The sequence below is a fragment of the Lepisma saccharinum genome, chromosome 3, assembly GCF_977018435.1.
Source record: "Lepisma saccharinum chromosome 3, izLepSacc3.1, whole genome shotgun sequence".
In the NCBI taxonomy this organism is placed as follows: domain Eukaryota; kingdom Metazoa; phylum Arthropoda; class Insecta; order Zygentoma; family Lepismatidae; genus Lepisma; species Lepisma saccharinum.
The window spans coordinates 46,749,048-46,769,503 of NC_139231.1; the positions used below are offsets into that span (position 1 = coordinate 46,749,048).

Below are 20,456 nucleotides of genomic sequence, written 5' to 3' on the forward strand. Positions count from 1 at the left end.
TGACTGTACATGCCCTGGGGACCGAACCGCTTAATTATAAGGAGACAATGTTACCACTACAGCATCGAGGAAGGTCTACGAGTATTACCTTTTTCGTGATTGAAATTATGACATAAATTTCTTAAATGTGTACATTTACGGTGAACTATCATTACAACGTGTCATTTTCTGTACATTTATGAATACATCCAGCCTACATTACATGAACCCCCTCCCCCCAACCTTAACAATGCCTTACCTAGAAGTTCAATTAGTCATCAAATGAGTTAGACTCCCGCCAAAAGTTGTGACCTAATAGCAACAACGTGAAACAAGCAGCCAATTAGCTTCAGCTATCTGTTTCTGACGTGGTATCTGATTGGTTCTTTACGTTGGCGCGCTCGATAGTGGAGATAAGTTCTGGCGGCATACAGTAAGTAGAACTGAGTGTAATTTCTGCCTAAAATGGCTTATTTTTTATTTTTTACGATAATGTTATTTTCGTGTATGAACGACGTGCAGCGGCCTCTATATCCTTCTTTCGTTCTATCCGTTTCCTTCATCCACAGCAGCAAAGATTTGGAGGAAGACTGAATTCCTTACGTGTCAAGCATACGGCGAGGGCGAAGTGAAAGGATAAAAAATCGCTTAAAGAGAAGGGGAAGGAAGAGGAAAGGAATGACGTTATTCAAGTTTCTCTTCGGTTAAATCCACGAATGCTAGATCCAATTGCTTTCTCATCGTTTAAGAGTGAGGTAAATGCAGTCATTTCCAAGGTGCTGAAAATATTTCATGTAAATTTTCATCGCTCTACAAATATTGGGATTTACATCTATATTTTCATCACTGTACTGAAAGAGTTGCTGTAGGCGGATATATTAGCATCAGCTCGCTCTACAACAGGTTTTTCAATTTTTATCTACATTTAAGTTATTCTACAAATATGTTGGGATTTTCATGTACATTTACATTACTCTACCAAACCTAATCTAATTTTCATCTAAACCCTATCCCGGGAATCTCTGGAGTAAGGTAGCGCATAACGGAAGAGAGGAAGAGAAAGCTAGTGGGCGTAATGAAGCAGAACATGCTCATACAAACCACTGTTAGGTAACACACATAACGCCTTGTAAGGAAGCGAATATTTCCTGGATAAAGGTGTCTCATTTTTATTGCCCTCCACTCAAACTCGTTTCCTTTCGCGCCTTAAATGGTCGAGCCCTCTCGAGTTTTCGTTCGCTCGCTCCATAGATTCCCAGGACAGAGTACACATGTACGCACCTTGCACTGAAGCCGTTCAAATTTTCATCTATGTGCATACATCACTCTACAAAAACCAATCGCATTTGCATCTACATTTATACATTTCTAGAGATATCATATTTTGAATATCTGTCCCATATTACTCAATGGAAAGCACTCTAAACGTCAGATATGTGTCCTGAAAGTCATGTATTACAGAAAGTAAAATTCATGTGGGTATTAATGTGTCTGACAAATTTACAATTCATGATGGGTTAAAACAAGGAGATGCATTACCTCCATTGCTCTTTAATTTTGCCTTAGATTATGCTGTTAGGAAGGTAAAAGAAACTAAAGAAGGACTAAAATTAAATGGTGTGACTCAGTTGTTAGCATATGCAGATGATGTAGACTTATTAGGGGATGATATAAATACAATTATAAATAATGCTAAAATATTTTTCAAAGCAGCTAATGAGATAGGTTTGGAAGTTAGCAAAGAGAAAACTAAATATATGATTACAGGCCGAAACCAAGTGTTAGGTAGTAATCAAAATCTAATTATTGATAACAACTCGTTTGAACCAGTTTCCAAATGCAAGTACTGAGGAGTAATACTACAAATGAATATTATATTAAATAGGAAATAATAAGTAGGCTTAATTCAGAAAATGCATGTTACTTCTCTCTTCATAAACTTTTGTCTTCTCGTTTAATATCTAAGAAACTAAAAGTTAAAATATACAAAACAGTAATTTTGCCTGTAGTATTATATGGGTGTGAAACTTGGTCCCTTACATTGAAAGAGGAACACAAATTGAGAGTATTTGAAAATAAGATCCTTAGGAAAATCTTTGGACCTAAAAGGGATGAGGAGACAGGTGAGTGATGAAGGTTACATAATTTAGAACTACATAATTTGTATTCATGTCCAGATATTATTAGAATAATTAAATCAAGAAGACTTAGGTGGGCAGGCCATGTGGCACGAATGGGAGAGGAAAGAAGAGTTTACAGGATTCTTGTTGGGAAACCTGATGGTAAAATACCAGTAGGAAGGCCAAGACGAAGATGGAGGGATAACGATGAGATGGACCTAAAGGAATTCGGTAGGGATGGAAAAGAGTATATAGATCTTGCTCAGTATAGGGGCAGATGGAAGGCCTGTGTTGCTGCAGCCATGAACCTTCGGGGTCTAGAAGGCTAGAGAGTTAATTAGTTTTTGTTAGAAAGTCATGTATACTATGGTTTCTAATAGTGAAATTCGCAGACTTTTTAAAATGTTGACTTAGCTGCATACAAAGGAGAAAATATGTACAGTCTTAGCTGCATACAAAGGAGAAAATATGTACAGTCACCTGCAATAAAAATGGGACACCTAGATCCTAAAATACACAATTCCCTGCAAGGCATTATGTGTGTTACTTAACTCTACGGTGGTGAATTTGCCTTTTATAATTTGCTATTAAATCCACTTATCGTTAGGCAACACACATAACGCCTTGTAAGGAAGCGTAAATTTCAGGATAAAGATGTCTCATTTTATTGCCGTTTACTGTACCTACTTATGTTAAAAATCATGCTCTATTAATTATGGTGACTGTGTAGATTCTAACTTGATATTGTTTTTCTGTTGTTCCAGATTCGGGTTACGAAATCGGTCCAGGTCCTCTGCCAATCACGGGAGAAGAACCGGATTTCAGCGATCCAATCAAAAACGTCACGGTTCCTGTTGGAAGGGAGGCTGTCCTTATATGCGCCGTCACAGAGCTAGGTCACTACAAGGTGAGTAAGCATTTGCTTCCTAATTTGGTTACCAGAAGGCTTTTGGGGACCATCAAGGGTTGCTCGTATCTTTTCTTCTCTGCACTCTCGCCCTTTGAAGGGCTGACCAAGTTGTGGCCGCATTTGGTTTGGATCCAGATTCAAGTCCTGCTGTGGCTTTCCTGATTGAGAATTCTCTTTTGTGGTGCAGGGACGATTTATCCCACTTCCTTGTTCCCTTCCTCATCATCGCCATTAAGCCAATAGTGTAAATAAAAATACTAATGTTAATTGCAACAAATGGGTTGTGGCGAACTAACATTGCATCATAAACATCTGAAACATTTCATATTTTTATATTTATACGTATTTATAGTGCTGAATTGCAGATTTTAACATAATTACAGCAAGTTAGCCTACTACAAATCCACGTAACATGAGAAACTCAGTGCATATCAATTATAAATAACATAAAAATACAGGGTGAATCAAAAGTCACGTTACATAGGGATTTATAGTATATCTTCAATTTGTGCACCTTGAACACAATGCATTTGTGCAGGCAACGTTTCCAGTTCTCCAGAAGCTCTTGCAGCATATCTGGAATAAACATATCTGCACATTTCACAATGCGTTCCTTCAGATGCTCGATGTTCCGAAACTTAACTGAGTAGACGAGCGCCTTTAATTGACGCCAAAGGAGGAAATCCATTAGTGTTAGGTCTGGAGACCGCGGTGGAAACTAAGGAAAATGACCTCCACCCTTTAGTCTTTTGTCAGCATCTTCCTTCACTCACAGTCAGAAACTTCCTATGTAACCTGACTTTTGACTAATTCTGTATTTGAAATTAAAGTTATGGAAACACGTCAATACTCGTTCATCCGAATTTGATGAGGCCGTAATAAACGAAATGCTCGGCCTGGTCATGGGTGGTTTTTGTTAGTGCTTCTTCATCAATTTCATCATATCATCACTCATTCTTATCGTTGCAATTTGTAACACGCAGATCTAGTCGATCTTTCCATTACATTAACGCTCCTTTCATAATAGTATATCCACTTTGTTGACAATAGTAGATGATTCTGTATGCAAGATTCTGCAGATCAGAAATCTTTCCAGCGAAAACCATGCCTTTTAAGTGCCCCGAAATATAAACATCGAGTAATACCAGTCAGCATCTACTCTACAATCTACCAACTGCCCTGGAAACAGGTGATAAAGGTATTCTAGCACAATTGTGGCATAATGAGCCGGTACGCCATCCTGTTGGAATCAGGCTACCCCATTCGACTGGGAAGTGCTTTAGAATATACCTTATATTGAGACATCACCTGTGAGGGTTTTTCCGAAGAACAATAGACTAGGTTTTTGGAATTTTTTTCGCAAGTTTTCTTACACAGCCTTGGGTGATTTAGTTACCCGTCGGGATATAAATGGTTCAACTCCTCAGCCACTTCTCGCTGACTTCGGCCAACATCCAGCACAATGACCTTAATGCGTTCTTCCTGGAAACAGGAGAAAATTAGGAACTCAATATGCTGACCAAGGCAGAAATTTATTTTATTTTAAAACATAAAGTAAACGTAACTTTTCAACCTTCTAGCAAGGTCTTCTTCAGACTCTGTACCAAGTACAAAAGAAAGAAGGTACAAAACAGGAAGATATATATACACAAAAATCACTCCCCTACAGACACAAGATTACCTTGTTACATTTGTACTTGTTACAGAGTCTGAAGAAGACCTTGAGTTTTTCATATCATGGAAACAAGGCTTAATGGTGTTATAAGAACTCACTATGATTCCAGAAATTTGGGACACCCTGTATAATACTTCCAGTTCAGCGTGATGTTCTGGCTTATTCAACGAGCGTTTTGTGAGTCGTGGAAGCGAAATTTTATTCTTAGGCATTTCTTTTTTCTTTCTTTTCATGTAATTTGACAATAACATGGAAATATTCCAAAACCTGAAGAAGTACATGAACTTGGTTTCGTAAAATGAGTGCGAATCCTATTCGAGCAATCATATGGAATTGCATATTATTCTAAAAACGATTTGATGGATGAAGTACATAAACTTGGGAACGATTGTGTAAAATGCTGATGTTCAACTACACTTGACTGGAGATGAAAACCCTACTTCGTGAAACGTTCCTCTGTTATCACAGGATATTTACAATTCTCTTAGCAGTGGGAGATGCGACTCCAAATGGCGATATTGTGAACCTTACTAGTTAGTGTTACTTAAACCTTGTAAGGATGTTTATTATGTTTAATGTGCTGATTTAAAAATACCTTTACAATATTTTCAATTGAGACTTTTAGAACCTAGGATTTGCTTCTTTCGCCGAGGGCCTCCCCGATGGCGCAGTAGTAGCGTCGTCGCCTTGTAATCAAGGGGTCCCGGGTTCGATACCCGGTGGAGGCACATAGTGGTTCGGATCCCACTTTAAACTGTAGGTCCAGTCCCGATTAGCCTTACTGGGCACAAAGTGTACTTAGAACACCAACTCAATCAATCAATCTTTCTCCGGGGGATGTCGTCTGAGTTGCGAATGATGGAATGTTATTTTGTCCTGTGTCTTTCCTCAATTTATAGGTCTCCTTTGCTAGGGTCTGTTGATTCGTCCGCAAGTAGGTAACAATCTTATGTATTTCCAAAGTAGAGTATTTTTCAAATATATAAACTGTATGTGACATTAACAAAAGCGAAATCGAAACTTTAAATGTTTTAAAACGATTAAGATCAAACTTTTTACGACAGTTATCGTAACTACAACCTTAGTGACAATGAAGTTCGACCAGTCACAAATATAGGATTGCGTTGTGAAAGAAGGAGAACACATGCATATGCTGAACATATTTTATTCAGCAGGCTACATGGAACAAAGGAAAACATAAATTTCCACTGCAACGCAGCAATGTATGGTGTCCACACAAAATAAAACATTTTCGTCCATCTATACGTGACATTGAAGTTCGACCACTGTTAAAGGGGATCCTGTTAAAAATGGTATGACACCGCCCCGTCGGCGAATAACTGTGGCAATGCGTCGGGGCATGCTGCGGACGAGTCGTTCAAGGTATTCCACATCGATGCGGTGCCATTCCTCCTGCAGGCAGGCGATAAGAGCAGCCACTGTCGTGGGTCCCCTCTGTTGCACACGTCGCTTAAGAACACGCCACACATTCTCAATGGGCGAGAGGTCGGGACTCGATGGTAGCCATGGCAGAGTTCGCACGTGATGGCGAGTCAACCATTCTCTTGTCAGCCGCGCTGTATGAGGCCTGGCATTGTCGTGTTGAAAGATGAGACGCCGCCTTTGGAACAGGTGCCTTCGCACTGTGGGAAGATGCCGCTTCAGTATGCGTGTATAGGAGTGTGCATTCACAATGCCCTCACAGACGTGTAGTGGGCCAACCCCAGATGCCGTCATGCATCCCCATACCATCACTGACGCAGGTTTCTGTACCCGACGTGCATATCATTTTGCTTCATTCTGTTCCTCCTTCCGACAAATGACTGTTTTCCGTATTTTCCCGTACACAACATTGAAAATGGATTCGTCCGTCCACAAAACCCTGTTCCACTGCCGAAATGTCCATCCCCGGTTCATTCGTGCCCACCGTAGTCGATTGCCTTTGTTCAACACGGAAAGGAAGGAAGGGTTTACGTTTCGCCTTGTACACTCGGTAACCGCATCGCTGTAACGGCGAATGGTTCTGGTTGACATTTCAATGTGAAAGCGTTCTCGAGTCCACAGTCGTAATTCGGCCACAGAAACATGATTGTTGGTCTGGATATAGCGCCTAAATATCCGTAGGTCACGCACGCTCAGCAGGCGTTTTCGACCGGGGGCCTTACCTGGCTCTGTAGTACCCGTATTTTGGTGGTGTTTGATGATGCAGTGGACGGTTGACTTGGGTAAGTTCAGTTGGCGCCATATTGCCCGTTCACTAAGTCCATCCCGTTGCAACTCCACCACTCTTCTCCTCACGGTGTTGTCAATAGGTTTGCCCCTGGCCATGGTGATGATGCACTGCGGTTCCTCGGTGCACAGCACGCGCTTATATACGGCGGACTCTCTTATCGTGTCCGTGACGTCATGCTTCCGTCGAATGCGCCACTATCTGGAATATTCCGTATGGGTCTGCTGCCTGGTCGAAGTTCAATGTCACGCGTATAGTTCCCCGTTTTCGTTCTTTACGTGACCTTGGGTGCAACATGCTGGGATCACGATTCTTGCCTGCTCACACGCCTCCTCTTACACACATGCGTCACTTCTGCGGGTCACCCATTCCACCGCCTATGCCTCTGTGCATTTAATCACGTATTCCTTTCTGGTCGAACTTCATTGTCACCAAGGTTGTAGAATAAATCAGTTTTCCTCCTTACGAAACGTGAAGCCTTGAAGAAAATGAGATGTGAATTCTACTTTTAGATTGAGCCTCGTACATCTGAACTGAGGCGAAGAATTTTGAAAAAGAGAGAGACAGAGAGAGATGGTGCAGATTAGCACGCTGCTGAGAATTACACGCTTCGATGAGGGAAAAAGAACGTCAAGTTCAAAAGAAATACAACAGAGATTTTGCCTCCTTTGAAAGAGACAGTCGGAAAGGTCCTATTCTCATGGGAGAAGAAAGGAAAATCTTGAGACAAACTTTTTGAACTCGCTACGAACTCCTAAGTCGTATAATCCGATTATTGAAGTCTCTGCTCGTTGCGTTATTACAAGTTTTCCTTTCGCATGTCTCCTCCCCGTTCTGGATTGGACTCGGAAGGTCCTCAGAAAAGTAAACGAGGAGTATTTCTTAGTCTTTCTGCTTGAGAACTGTCCTAATGCCTCTCTTCCCTTCATCTCAAGGGGTGGCTTCTTGTTGCCCTGGAAGCATATCTGATGTAGAAATGTGGGTGTACGTTTCTAACCATGCACAATGTGTTTCCTAACCCCTTTTTGGCCTGAGAATTTCGTTTGGGTGGGGGCAGGTGTAGGTGGAATATTTCCAGGTCTGCTCTGTTTGGTTGGACATGACTGCTAAGGTTATTTCCTGTTTCTTGTGTCTCTCTTCTCCCTTCATTTCTTTCTCCGTATCTGTCTTTCTCGATATCTCCCTCAGATTCTTTATAATGCTTTCAATCTACTGTCTTCCAGAAATTAAGCACGCAATGCAAATTTTAGAAAGCGTATTTGAATTTGAGTGGCTGAAAATCGCTGCGGATGTAGATGTCAGTTTTTATGTAGCTTCCTTTTCGTAAGTAGAGAGTGAATCATCTGTACCTGTGCTCTTGAAATAGCATAAAAGCGAGGATTTCGTGCAAGAATCATCACACTTTCGTTGAAGACGCCAGCATTCTGAAGTGTTTGAGGTGCATTTAGATGCTGATACGAAGAGTTTATAACTTTTGTAGAATTATTTTTGATAATATTCGTGTTGCTATGGCTGAAAGAAGACGAATGACAGACAGTGAGCGCTGGTGTGCTGTCGGACGCATTGAAGCAGGACAGTCAATCAAAGATGTCGCTATTTTCTTTGGCGTTGGTCATTCGGTAATTTCTCGATTATGGAAACAATTATAAACAAGTCAAACAGTTGTCCGGAGGCCTGTGCCAGGTCGTCCAAGGGTTACCGTTCTCTCTGATGATCGGTATATTGCTATAGTAGCCAAGCGGAATCGACGAGCGACCTCCACAACTGTTAACTCCATTGTTGCAGCGGCACTTGATAAGACAATATCCACATGAGAAGATTGTACGCCCCAGTACCACGTGTTTGTGTTGCACTAACCGTCCAAGACAGGGAGGCAAGATTAAAGGGGTGTCGTCAACATGTCAATTGGACTGTCTCAGATTAGTGCAACGTCCTGTTCACGGACGAGTCCAGATTTGCCCTGGAATCAGATGATAAGCGTGTAAGGGTCTGGAGAGAACGAGGCACACGCAATCAGGCCAAGAACATCATCGAACATCATGCATGCAGAGGTGGCAGCGTCATGGTGTGGGCTGGAATTTCAATGGGATATCGCACCGAGCTGCACATCTTTAATTAAAGGCGGTTCTGTGACGGCTGCACGGTATCGGGATGAAGTCTTAGACCCCATTGTGAGACCATACGTTGCAGCAGTTGGTCCTGATTTCCTCATTATGGACGATAATGCCTGTCCCTATCGAGCCAACAACGTTGACGAGTACCTGGAAAGTGAGGACATTTCTCGTATGGAGTGGCCGGCGTATTCCCCCGACCTTAATCCCATTAAAACCTTTGGGATAACCTCGGTCGTGCTGTCTCTGCACGTTTACCTTTTTCAGAGAGTGGAAACTGTCCTATTGAAGGAATGGCCATTTCATCTTTGTACACAATTCTTGTTTTCTTTAATGCATAAACACATTTACTACCTTCGTGTGCAATTTTGTGTTAATTTTGTGTATCACGGGGACGGCCGCCATCTTGGTTCCGCCTTCTTGAATTCAGCTTTATATTTATTATAGATTTTCGTCAGAATGTGAAATCTGAAATCAGATTTCATGTTACTTCATTTGGTGAGAAGTTATTGTCAACTGAGAGTGATGTTTACCTGTTACAGAATGTGCTCCACATGTTGTCCGTGCTGGGCAATGCTATTGCGCAAACGCTTCTCCCAATGTCTGTGGACACCGAGCAAGGTATCTGGTGAAATTTGCTAAAAGGCAGCCATGATACGTTGTTCCAGATCACGAATTTTCACACCATACACCATAGCCTTAACGTGTTCCAAAAGGTAGAAGTCCATTGGAGTTAGGACTGGTGATCGGGCAGGCCATTCAACTTGCCCACGTCGACCAATCCATGCCCCAGGAAATTGTTCATCCAGATACTGACGCACCTGGAAGCCATAATTGCGAGGCGTACCATCTTGTTGAAAAACCTTGGAAATGTACTATCTTCGGACATCAGACCTGGCAGTATCTGTTCCTGTAGCATCCCTAGGTATCGTTCCGCATTTAAATTTCCTTGAATAGAAAAAGGACCGATTATCCGTGTTCCCCATATGCCTGCTCACACCATAATTTTGCCTGCACCGGTCATTTTGTAGGGATCTGTCCATGCGGGGTTGTCAGGCGACCAATAGCGCATGTTCTGCGTATTCCCCTCCCCATTTACGTAGAAGTTTCGCTTCATTCGGAATGGAGTATCTGCATAGCGACGTTTGGATTTAGCAGTACTTGCGCGATAGCCCACTCGCAAAACTGCACGCAGCGATCTGAATCGTCCTCGGAGAGATGTTGCTGCATTTGCACCTTATACGGATGCCACTTGTGCCTCTGTAGCACCCGGTACACTGAACTGTGACTCATAGCACATTGCATTGCTATACGACGAGTGCTTCGCTGCGGTGACGTCGAGAAGGAAGCCAGCACTGCCGTAGTATTGCTTCATCCGTGACTGTCCACGGTCGTCCACTACGCGGTCTGTCCAAAACCGTGCCCGTCTCCTCGAATTTGGTTAATAACTGTGCCACTGCAACATGTGACACAGGGTGACGTTCTGGATGACGCAGGTTGAAATCGGCAGCCACTGCACGGGCACTTCTCCAACCCCACAGTTTGACGATCTGGATGCGTTACTGAGTTGTTAACGGCATGGTTCAGCATCTGCAACAAACCGGTAAACATCACTTTCAGTTGCCAATAACTTTTCACCAAATGAAGTTACAGGAAATCTGATTTCAGATTTGACATCCTGAAGATATTCTAGACTATGGTCATGTATCGCATGACCCATATATCGTTTTAAATAAAAAAATGTTGAATTCAAGATAGCGGAAGCAAGATGGCGGCCATCCCCGTGACATACTCCAAAAGGTGTCCCCCTAGGCCTATTTTGTATCGCCCTTATCAAATTCCATGAAAATACATCACTGCGGATTTTACAAGGGGTGGTAAGGTATGACAATAAAAATAATACATTGTCATAACAACATTTGAAAATGGTTAGGCTAAGTTCAAAGTTCCACATTTGTGCAATATTTATAATAATTTAGTCATAACAGTTATTTTTGACTGGCAATATGAAAAACAAATATCTTCAATCATATGTGTTCTTTCAGACAAGAAAGATATGATACATTCAAATTTATAATTAAATTTATTGAAATTGTGTACGTTTGCATTGGCATCAAGGTTTATATACAAAGGTCAACTCTTTAAAATTGTTCAATGTATAATATGATGTCTTACTTGGTATTTTGTATCAACATTCAAAAAATTGTAATTGTAATCATTAGATAAGTATATTGTGATATACATAGTAAAATAGCTGTAACAGAGCAAATGTGTACATTTACTACACAAACATTCAAGCTGTTAAGCACTTATGGACAAAAATATTTAAAAAAAAAATTGAAGATAACACATACTAAAAAATCTGGCTTGAACTAGTTGCTCTAATACTAGTTGTCTGTGACTTTTGAGGAATCTCATGATGGATGGAAGATAAGTAAAAATGTGGCTATTGGTGAAGGATTGATATTTGTATAAATCTTGATATTTTGAAAGATTATACTTTGCAAGTTAATCTTTAATAGTTTGTTTAAACTATATAGAGACATTTTGTTCATAACAGAAGCTTGAAAATGCTTTTATAATGGCATAATCTTTAACAAAGATTTGGAACTTGTGAAAAGTGCCAAGTTTAAAAATTGGAAGCAGGAAATTATTATCTGCTTGCATCTGCATTATCAAGCTAGTAGATGAATAATGAATTACCTCAAATGAATGTTTTGAGAAATAAGACAAAAGTGAGAGAAATATCTTCTGCATTTTGGATGTGAATTAACCATATGTGGAGTTTTAAAAATTGAAGAATGGAAGCCATCTTGTAAACCTGGTTGAAGAAATTGACATATTGAGTATACTCAGATGTAGAACTGATGCATGCCAAAATATTAAGAAAAAGACTTTCTCTACCTCACAAGGAGATAATATAGAAATATTTTTTTCATATAAATAACATTTATATGTTATAAATGTTCTTTTAAACAGGCAAAATTGATGCTCTTGTAACTTTTGTTATCTCTAGTTTTTTATCAATATAATAATTATAAAAATATTTATTATTGTTTAAACATAAATACTATTCATCAGCATATGTAAATTGAAATTTCCTTTTCGATATAGCACCATAGCTAAATATTGTGCTAATACTGAGTTTGTATTCTGACGCATAGTTAAAAAGGGACTTCTGATATACCCTGCATATGTATTTCTTCATCTTTTTTTCTCTATTTCTTTGTTTCATTCTTCTTTCTTTCTTCTTTTGTTTCTCCTTTCCTTAATTTGTTTCTCTATGTCTTTCATTCTCGATTTATTCAGCTGATTCTCTACATTGCTTTCTTTTTATATTTATTTCTACGTTTTTTCTTTCTCTCTTTCGTCCTTTGTCCCTATCTTCGTTGTCTCTCTATCTGTTTCTATCATTTACTCCCTTTATTTATCGCTTATCTACCCTTTCTTCGCAGAGCCGATGATTACAGCTAGGAATTTTTTTCAGCAATGTTCCTAATGTTCCTGCATGGATCGACTTTAGGGTTCACCAAACTTCTAATTAAAAATATGTGTGCCTGAGGCAAACCTGGTAGATTCAGGCGGCCGGAGCGAGATGTTGATCACATCATCTCCAACAAAATGACCGAGATTGTGAATGTGTAGGGCTTCTCCACATATTCCTTCACGGCAATGTTCTATATCTTCTCGCTCTTTTTATATCTCTCTCTGTCCCCAATGGCAGATATAATGATAAATGATTTCCTAATGCAGGCTATTTCGGTGGCCGGAGGGGGCTAGAGCCAACCCAGTGGCGACGCCCTTGCTTCTAGACTACTATCATGCCGTCATCATTTCAATGTAACTCACTATTGGAAATGACATTCAGTTTACCATCGATTGTAATGTAGGACTCAGCAAAGCTACACGTTATACTTGGAAGTCGTTAAATTAAAGTACAAGTTGTACATGCAAAATGTAAGTTTAAAAAAAATAGCTGTGGCATCGGGAATATTCAAGCGCTTAAAATTCTGGTGTAATGATATTCATTCTTTCGGGGCATTATGACGTCATGACGTATTGACCTAATTCACTATTCTGCTAAGATAGTTATGGACTAACCTGTGGGCACAATCCCTCCTAGGAATAAATTTTCTTTCGTAGTTATTTCTCTTATTATTCACAAACATCCTCCAGTTTTAAAACAGAATTTAAGGCGGGAAAGTGATCTGAACCAAAAGATCCCTGGCTTATTTCTTCAGAGCAGCGTTGACTAGCCTAACTACTTCAGGCTGATGTCATGTATGATTTTTGGAGTAGGTAGTGAACAATTTCATTTTCATTAGTGTAAATGGTGCGACGATTTCAAGATTTTTGGTTACTGAGAAGATGTTAACGTTTTCTTTCACTATGATAGCTTCGATATACGCCCCTGTTCCATGATCTGATGAACGATGGGCACTCTCCTAGATCTGACAAACGACTACCGAGTCTTGCAGGCAAGGGGTAAAACTTGCATGGCGTTTTCTTATGGCCTTTGTTTGCTCGGCAAAGCTAACAACAACTAACAAAAGTGGGAACAAGTTGTTGGCTTTCCAGTCAATATTTTTTCCTCTAGTACTTAAGTAGATGGCAGTTCATAGTCAACGGACAGTGATGCCAACCGTAATACACAATTTCTGCCACCAGTTTTATTAAACGTCTTTAGAGCTACTATTGGAAAACATCAGCCTGACGATTTCCATGCAAAAAGCGTCTAATAAGTTTTATGTTTCATTTATGCACAGATATGCTAATCGGGACTGAACATACAGTTTAAAGTGGGATCCAAACCACAATGTTCCTCCTCCATGTATCGAACCTACGACCTTTTGATTACATGGCGACAACATTACGATTTTCATCAAAGTTTTCGACACAGACTGTCACTATCGTTTGTTTCTATGTAAACATTTACGTGCAAAGAAAGATGAATATGTTTTCAATTTCTTCAACTAGAATGATTTCGAGGATACTCTTATCAAAATATTCTCAAGTATTTCCAAGTTTTCATCCATCATTTTGTTTAAATGAGTTAATTTATTTGCTAAATCTAACATTGTTTTCGTTTCGCCTGTATTCGATTTTGGATTTGTAAAATGGTGTCTTACGTGGGTGCATTTTAAGAAAAAAACAATGATTTCTGGTTCTTTTTACTCAAGTGCACTATTACTTTAAATTAACGCTGGCGTAGGAGGTCTTTGGCAAATAATAAAAGAACCTTTTGACACTGCAAAATCAATTCCAACTTTAACATTAAAAAAGTTCTGGAGACAAAAACGAAACGGTAAACTTCCCCTACGAGGCACTCGTATTTTCAGAACTGTTTGGGGGGGGGGTGCGTTTGGAACGTGTCTAAAATCTGCGTTATTGTCTTGAGAATTGAAATAAAAGTGTTATGGGGTTGTTCCGTTCGAAGCGATAGCGGTATCCAAGTGACGAAAAAAGGAAAGGGTGGCTGTTTTAAGTGAATATCGAAGCTCAGGTAGACGCAATCTTGCAAAAGCCTGGGTGGAATGTCACCGAGAAATGAAGCCGTATTTGGATTCGTAAAATTCCCGAGCAAAGATAAAAAAAAAGAGGAATTTCAGGCCAGGGAGAGAAGGAATTGCGGAGGGGATCCATTTTTTTCACCCCTTTCACTTCACACGAGAAGACAGTTACGTCCTCCAGTTTGAATATCGATCCTTCTCCTATCATATAAGCTCTGGAAACGGTTTATTGAGGGTTTTTCTTCCTGGGAGGATAGGGCGGCGAGAAAGAGGAAGATAAGATTGGAAGATGACGTCACTGGAAGGAGAAAATGGCGCGGGAGGTGTGTTGGTAATGGGAAAGGATCAAACAAAACAGGGCCATTTTTTTCTTTCTCGGTTTTTTTTTCGTCTCCTCTCCTGTATCCGTTGTTTCTCTCTCTCTCTCTCTCCTCCTTTTATGGTTTTCGGTGTTGGAGTTTGTCGGGAGTGGATTTCGTACAGTAAGGGAACATGCTGGGATGGACGTTGGGTAGGAGTCTCCGCACTGCGGCAGGCTTGTTCGAGCTTGAACAGCCTTGTGGTAACTTGGTGGGCGATGTCCTCAACGGTCATGCCACGAAATATGTTTTGGGCCTCCCCGATGGCGTAGTGGTAACGCCTTGTAATCATGGTGTCCTCGATGCAATATCCGGTGGAGGCACATTGCACAGTGGGTTGGGATACCAATTTAAACTACAGGTCCAATCTCGGTTAGCCTTTCTGTGCATAAAACAACAATTCAAACACAATATGCTTTGTGTCCCACTGAAATTTAACCCTTGATATTCAAAAGGAATTGCGGCCTATACTGTGGCTTTAAAGTAGCTGAGTTGCAGTTATTTAGCTCAAAAATTAACTCCGTTAAAGTTACCGTTACTTCAAAAGTTACTGAAAGTTGCTGTAACAGTTTCTTACTGCAAGCATACATGGTTCGCGTGAAAACAGCTGCATGGATAGGAAAATGTTTTTTTTTTGGAAAAAAAAAACATGATAGGAAATCGGTATTGTACAGTAAACGGCAAAGGTAATAGTAGGAAAATTGTCCATCACTATTTTCATTACTTTTAATTCCACATTTTGTGTTGTTTTAAGGAATGGAATTCTACTTACGGAAAGCATATGTGGTAATCTCTGGATTAACGTTTTTATTTTCATTCATGATCATAATATTGAGAAAAACAGACTGAATGAAAATGGTGGTGGACATTCGCCTACTCTTTCTTTTGCTGTTGGGTGTACCTTCCTTGGAGTCTTGTATCGTAAACTAAACCATGGTTCCAATTAATTAGTCAGGGAATTACTTGAATTATGTGTGAATTATTGATGCCAGAAATTATCCTTGGGTTCTGCGTGCACTTTGTCCGTGAACATTAAGAAAATAATGTAGGGGGTAAATCGAATACGTGTCTACGCATTTGATCAAATGGTGTGCTGACGATATTTGGTTTACGGTAAACTGTGTAGTGAGAGAACACATTTCCGAGGAATACGTCACGTGCTCAATGACGGCACCAACCAAGATGGTGCTCAGCGTAGAACAGCGGGTTACGGTCTCCGTTATCGCTCAACGCGAGAACTACTTCGTGTTCTGACGTCAGATGTGGAATGTCTTCGTTGTTAGGTTTGGTTCTCTTAGCATAAGTACACTGAAAATGTTTTAGTTATGCTAAGGAACTAATCTTAACAAGCCTAACCTAGCAATTTATGCATTTAGCCTAAGAATGAAAGTTCTCCGCAGTTACGTCAGAACGCAAGGTTGTTCTCGCGTTGTGAGATAAGGGAGACCCGCGGGATGCAGTTTCGGTACGAGCATATAAGTAGGACGTGATTTCAGGATCAGATTGTTGCCTTCAGCCCGTCGGAAAATGGAGGAAGCGGCAGGAATTTCTCAAGGCAGGCCTTGCTTCAAACTAACCTCCGTCTGAATCCATATATAAGAAGCCGATTTCTCATGTAAGCTATTTGGGTGAGGGGCTCCCCTCAGCGACCACACCCCTGGTGTGTGAACCATACCTCGTACATTACAGCCTGCATAATAGTTTCTCATGCCTAACCCTATCAGAAGACCACGGAGAATATCAAAGCTTTGAGTTGGTTCTTGGACTTTCCCCGGCAACTATGACCACAGTAAACAGGAAACGCGCAACCGAGGCTACACTGTAATTAGCTAATTAGTACTTCTGCAGGAAATTCTCCCAGGTGAGCAAGAAAGTTCGCTGCGGCGAACCTCGTTAGGGGATAAACAAGGAATTGGAGGGGGAAGCGGTGGGAGGATAAGGGATCGAATAGGCAGCAGTGATTTACTCCTGACCCGACACTATCAGCCACCAAGAACTGTGCACGAGGTATCGACTGGAATGGAAACTACCAACGCTTAATTCTCATTGGTCAACAGCATCTACCAATACCAGCTTCCGATTGTAACGGAAGGGGGAGGGAGGTGTATTCTAGGAAACGGGAAAAAGGCTTTTCAAGAAGAAACATGGGACATAAATTTCATCCTTGCAGCTTCCTCTTCCAAATTTCTATTAAAGAATCAAATCGGTACTGAACGTGAGAGGCATGGGTTCAGGAACCGGTGTATCCTACACAGGGCGGTAACGGAAATCAGATTTATAGATTACCAGTTCCTCAGCTTCGAGGTAATCGAATTGATTGTGTAGGGAAAGTATATTCGACCTAGCTTCAAGTTATCCATTCATGCAGGGGTGGTCAATTTGGAGGTGGAGTATTGATATATACAGGGTGTCCCAATGCAACATCGACACTATCACAGCGCGTGGAGAACATCATGACCGTTTTACTCATTGGTGTTTAATTTCGATGCTACGAGTAAGCCAGAAATGACATTTGCTGATCTATATGTATGGAATAACTCTTTACAGATGTATGGATGCTACTGATATTTTTTTTTACTGATATTAATATACTGTACTTGATAGTATGCTATGAAGACAGTGACGCTAGAACGGTGAATTTTCATGGAAGTACTGCATGTAGCAACATCCATACCTCTGATTCTTACGCTATTGTAGAGTGGGATCCATGAGTATTACCGTTCAAATTGCCCACCACCATGTTCGTGCACTTTATTCGACCCAATAACAACTTCAAGAATTGAAAGAAAACTCGAAACAAGCTGTTGGCAACTTCTGCACCAGAATTCATAAAAAACATCGCTTAAAAACACACAGTTTAAGTGAACAGGTTAAAAAGGATATAAGTAAATTGGTTTCCGATGGTATACTGTCAGAAGTAACTTATTCTAACTGGGCATCACCACTGGTAGTAGTTGTCAAGAAGTCAAATGAACTTAGGTTATGTGCTGATTTTAAGACAGGACTGAATACTTTACTTGAGAAAGTAACTTATCCATTACCAAAAATAAATGATATTTTGAACACATTAGGTGATTCTGATACATATGTGGTTCTTGACATGAAGAATGCAGTTGGAAGTAGATGAAAGATTCGAAGAAATATTTGGCAGTAAATACTAATTTTTGATTATTTGGTTACAACAGATTAACTTTTGGTTTGCAGTGTAGTCCTTTGATATTTCAACATGTAATGGATCAGATATTAACAGGAATTCCATTCGCTAAATGTTACTTAGATGACATAATTATCTTGATAAAGGACTAGAACAGTGTTATAATAACGTGAGGAATGTACTAGATCGTCTTCAGAAATATAATGTGAAGGTAAATGCTAGGGATGTGACGAAGCTGAAAATTTACCGATGTCGATGTACTCACCGATAATTTTTGGAACCGATACCGATACATAAGATTATTAAACAGAAATGGAATGTTATTTTCAGCATGACAAAAATAAATTTGCTATGTACATTTCTATTGCATATCTTATGTATATACATATATATTCTCAAGAGTGCGAATGTACATTAGCATCTACAAAATGTTATGTGAACCTTTAAGAAGAACATGGATTCTCAGGAGATTATTAAACATTAGTACATAAGCAGTTCTTTGAAATGCAAAATGAATTCCTGTTCTGCCAGATTCAACTTCAGAAACACGAGATTTGGAAGCACTTCAGGAAGTAACCTACTTCTTCTCTTATCTCAAATCTGATCAGCAACACTGAACACTCAATCACTGAATACTGATGCAGCAGGTATCAAGTATTTTCTCTGGATTTGCTTCAGGTTTGAATATTCATTTTTGAATTTCCAATACAACAGCAGGTCCTGGTTCAACAATGTACTGTTTTATTTCCGATTTATAGTTAGGTTGATCCTCTGAATGAGTTTGCAATAATTTTATTACAAAAAATCTACAATAATGACGAATCATAAACAAATTTTCAATAAATCTTACAAAACTAGAATATAAAACTTATTAGAAGGTAAAACTCTAGTATAATCTGTACCGGTTTAAATATCGGTTTTTTGCCGATTCCGATACCGATGCCGATGTGTGAATTTCGGCCGATTTTCATACATCTGTAATCGGCTTCGGCACATCCCTAGTAAATGCTAAGAAGTGTCAATTTTTTACTACGGAAGTTGAGTATTCAGGATTTTGCATTTCTGGTAAAGGAATTAGACCATCTGTGAAGAACTTAGAAGCAATATTAAAATGTGCTGTACCTAGTAATGTCAGTCAACTAAAGTCATTTTTGAGAGATATTTCATTTTACCATAGGCATATACCCAACTTGTCAATGCATATACCTCATTTGCAATGAATTGATGAAGAAAGGACATAAATGGGAATGGACTGATATTCATCAACAGGAATATGAATTAGCAGGGCTCGAAAAATCCCGGTCGCCAAGTCGCCATGGCGACTAAAAATTTCAGCCTGGCGACTGTGATCTTTTGCTATAATATGTACGAAATTTTGATGATTCTAAATTCAAATTGCAGTACAGTCATGGAAAAAAGTTCTTCCCCATATGGCTTTAATAGGAGCAAGTAATGCAGGAGGGTAGGCAACACATATTGCACCCTTCGATGATCGGGTGATTTTGCCTGTCTTAACACCGAGAAATGTGTTCCACGCGAAGGTCAACATGACAGGAAAGCAAAGAGGGTCACGTGACTATTGGTTACGTGGAGTGTTGTGCTTCTCCACGTCCCCAGTTCTTGATCCACATTGCAGAAAAAGTAGAGCTGCATGTAATATATGAAAATAGGTTGTTTTCAACTACACGCTTAATTATGATTTTCCCAATTGTAAATCTATCAGACGTGTCTCCCGATTTAGTCGGGACAGTCTTTTACTTTGAATTCCTGTTTGTCATAGGCGTAACTTGACGGGAGCAGAAAGGGCATTTGTAACCCCCCCAAAAATCAGGTTTCTTAAACCTGCTAAAACAGGAATTAAATACTATGATTTGACGCATCCAAAAAAAGTATTATATTGAAAGATTTTTCCCAAATACGTAGATAGCAATTTAATACTTTGAAAGTGTTTCAGATTTGTTTATTGTCACAACTTAGTGTGGCACAGGTCTACTACAAAAGTGTAATTTCGTAACAGAAATATGAACCCACTCCTTTTATTTCGTAGCCGATTTCATCTTGAAACTGAAATTAAGAATATTAGTTAACAATGTCATTGGTAAAAATAAAAAAATGTGTTACACCCAATTCTTTAATACCTTATCATAATCTTATCGCAAGTTTAAATTTTGTTGTAAGTCCACTTTATGCAAAAAAGAAAGGTAAAGTTCTCACCTGTGCTTGGCGCTACGGCATGAAGGCGTATAGGGGGTGTGGGGGTAACGCCCCACACTTTCTTGATTCGTTCGTGAGTGGGGGTGATGTGATCAGCATCACGCCTTCCCACACTTTCTTGATTCGTTCGTGAGTGGGGGTGATGTGATCAGTATCACGCCCCTGACCGCCTTTACCCCCAGGGTTTCCCCCAG

General features: G+C 40.0%; 1 protein-coding gene across 1 annotated transcript in view; it reads left to right on the forward strand.

The window, feature by feature from the left end:
* LOC145985528 (lachesin-like) overlaps positions 1-20,456 on the forward strand; it is a 258,993-nt gene that overhangs the window by 79,525 nt on the left and 159,012 nt on the right. The window contains exon 3 of the mRNA XM_083119598.1: positions 2,864-3,006. Within this exon, the coding sequence (XP_082975724.1) occupies positions 2,864-3,006 (143 nt within the window). The remainder of the gene's footprint in view (positions 1-2,863; positions 3,007-20,456) is intronic.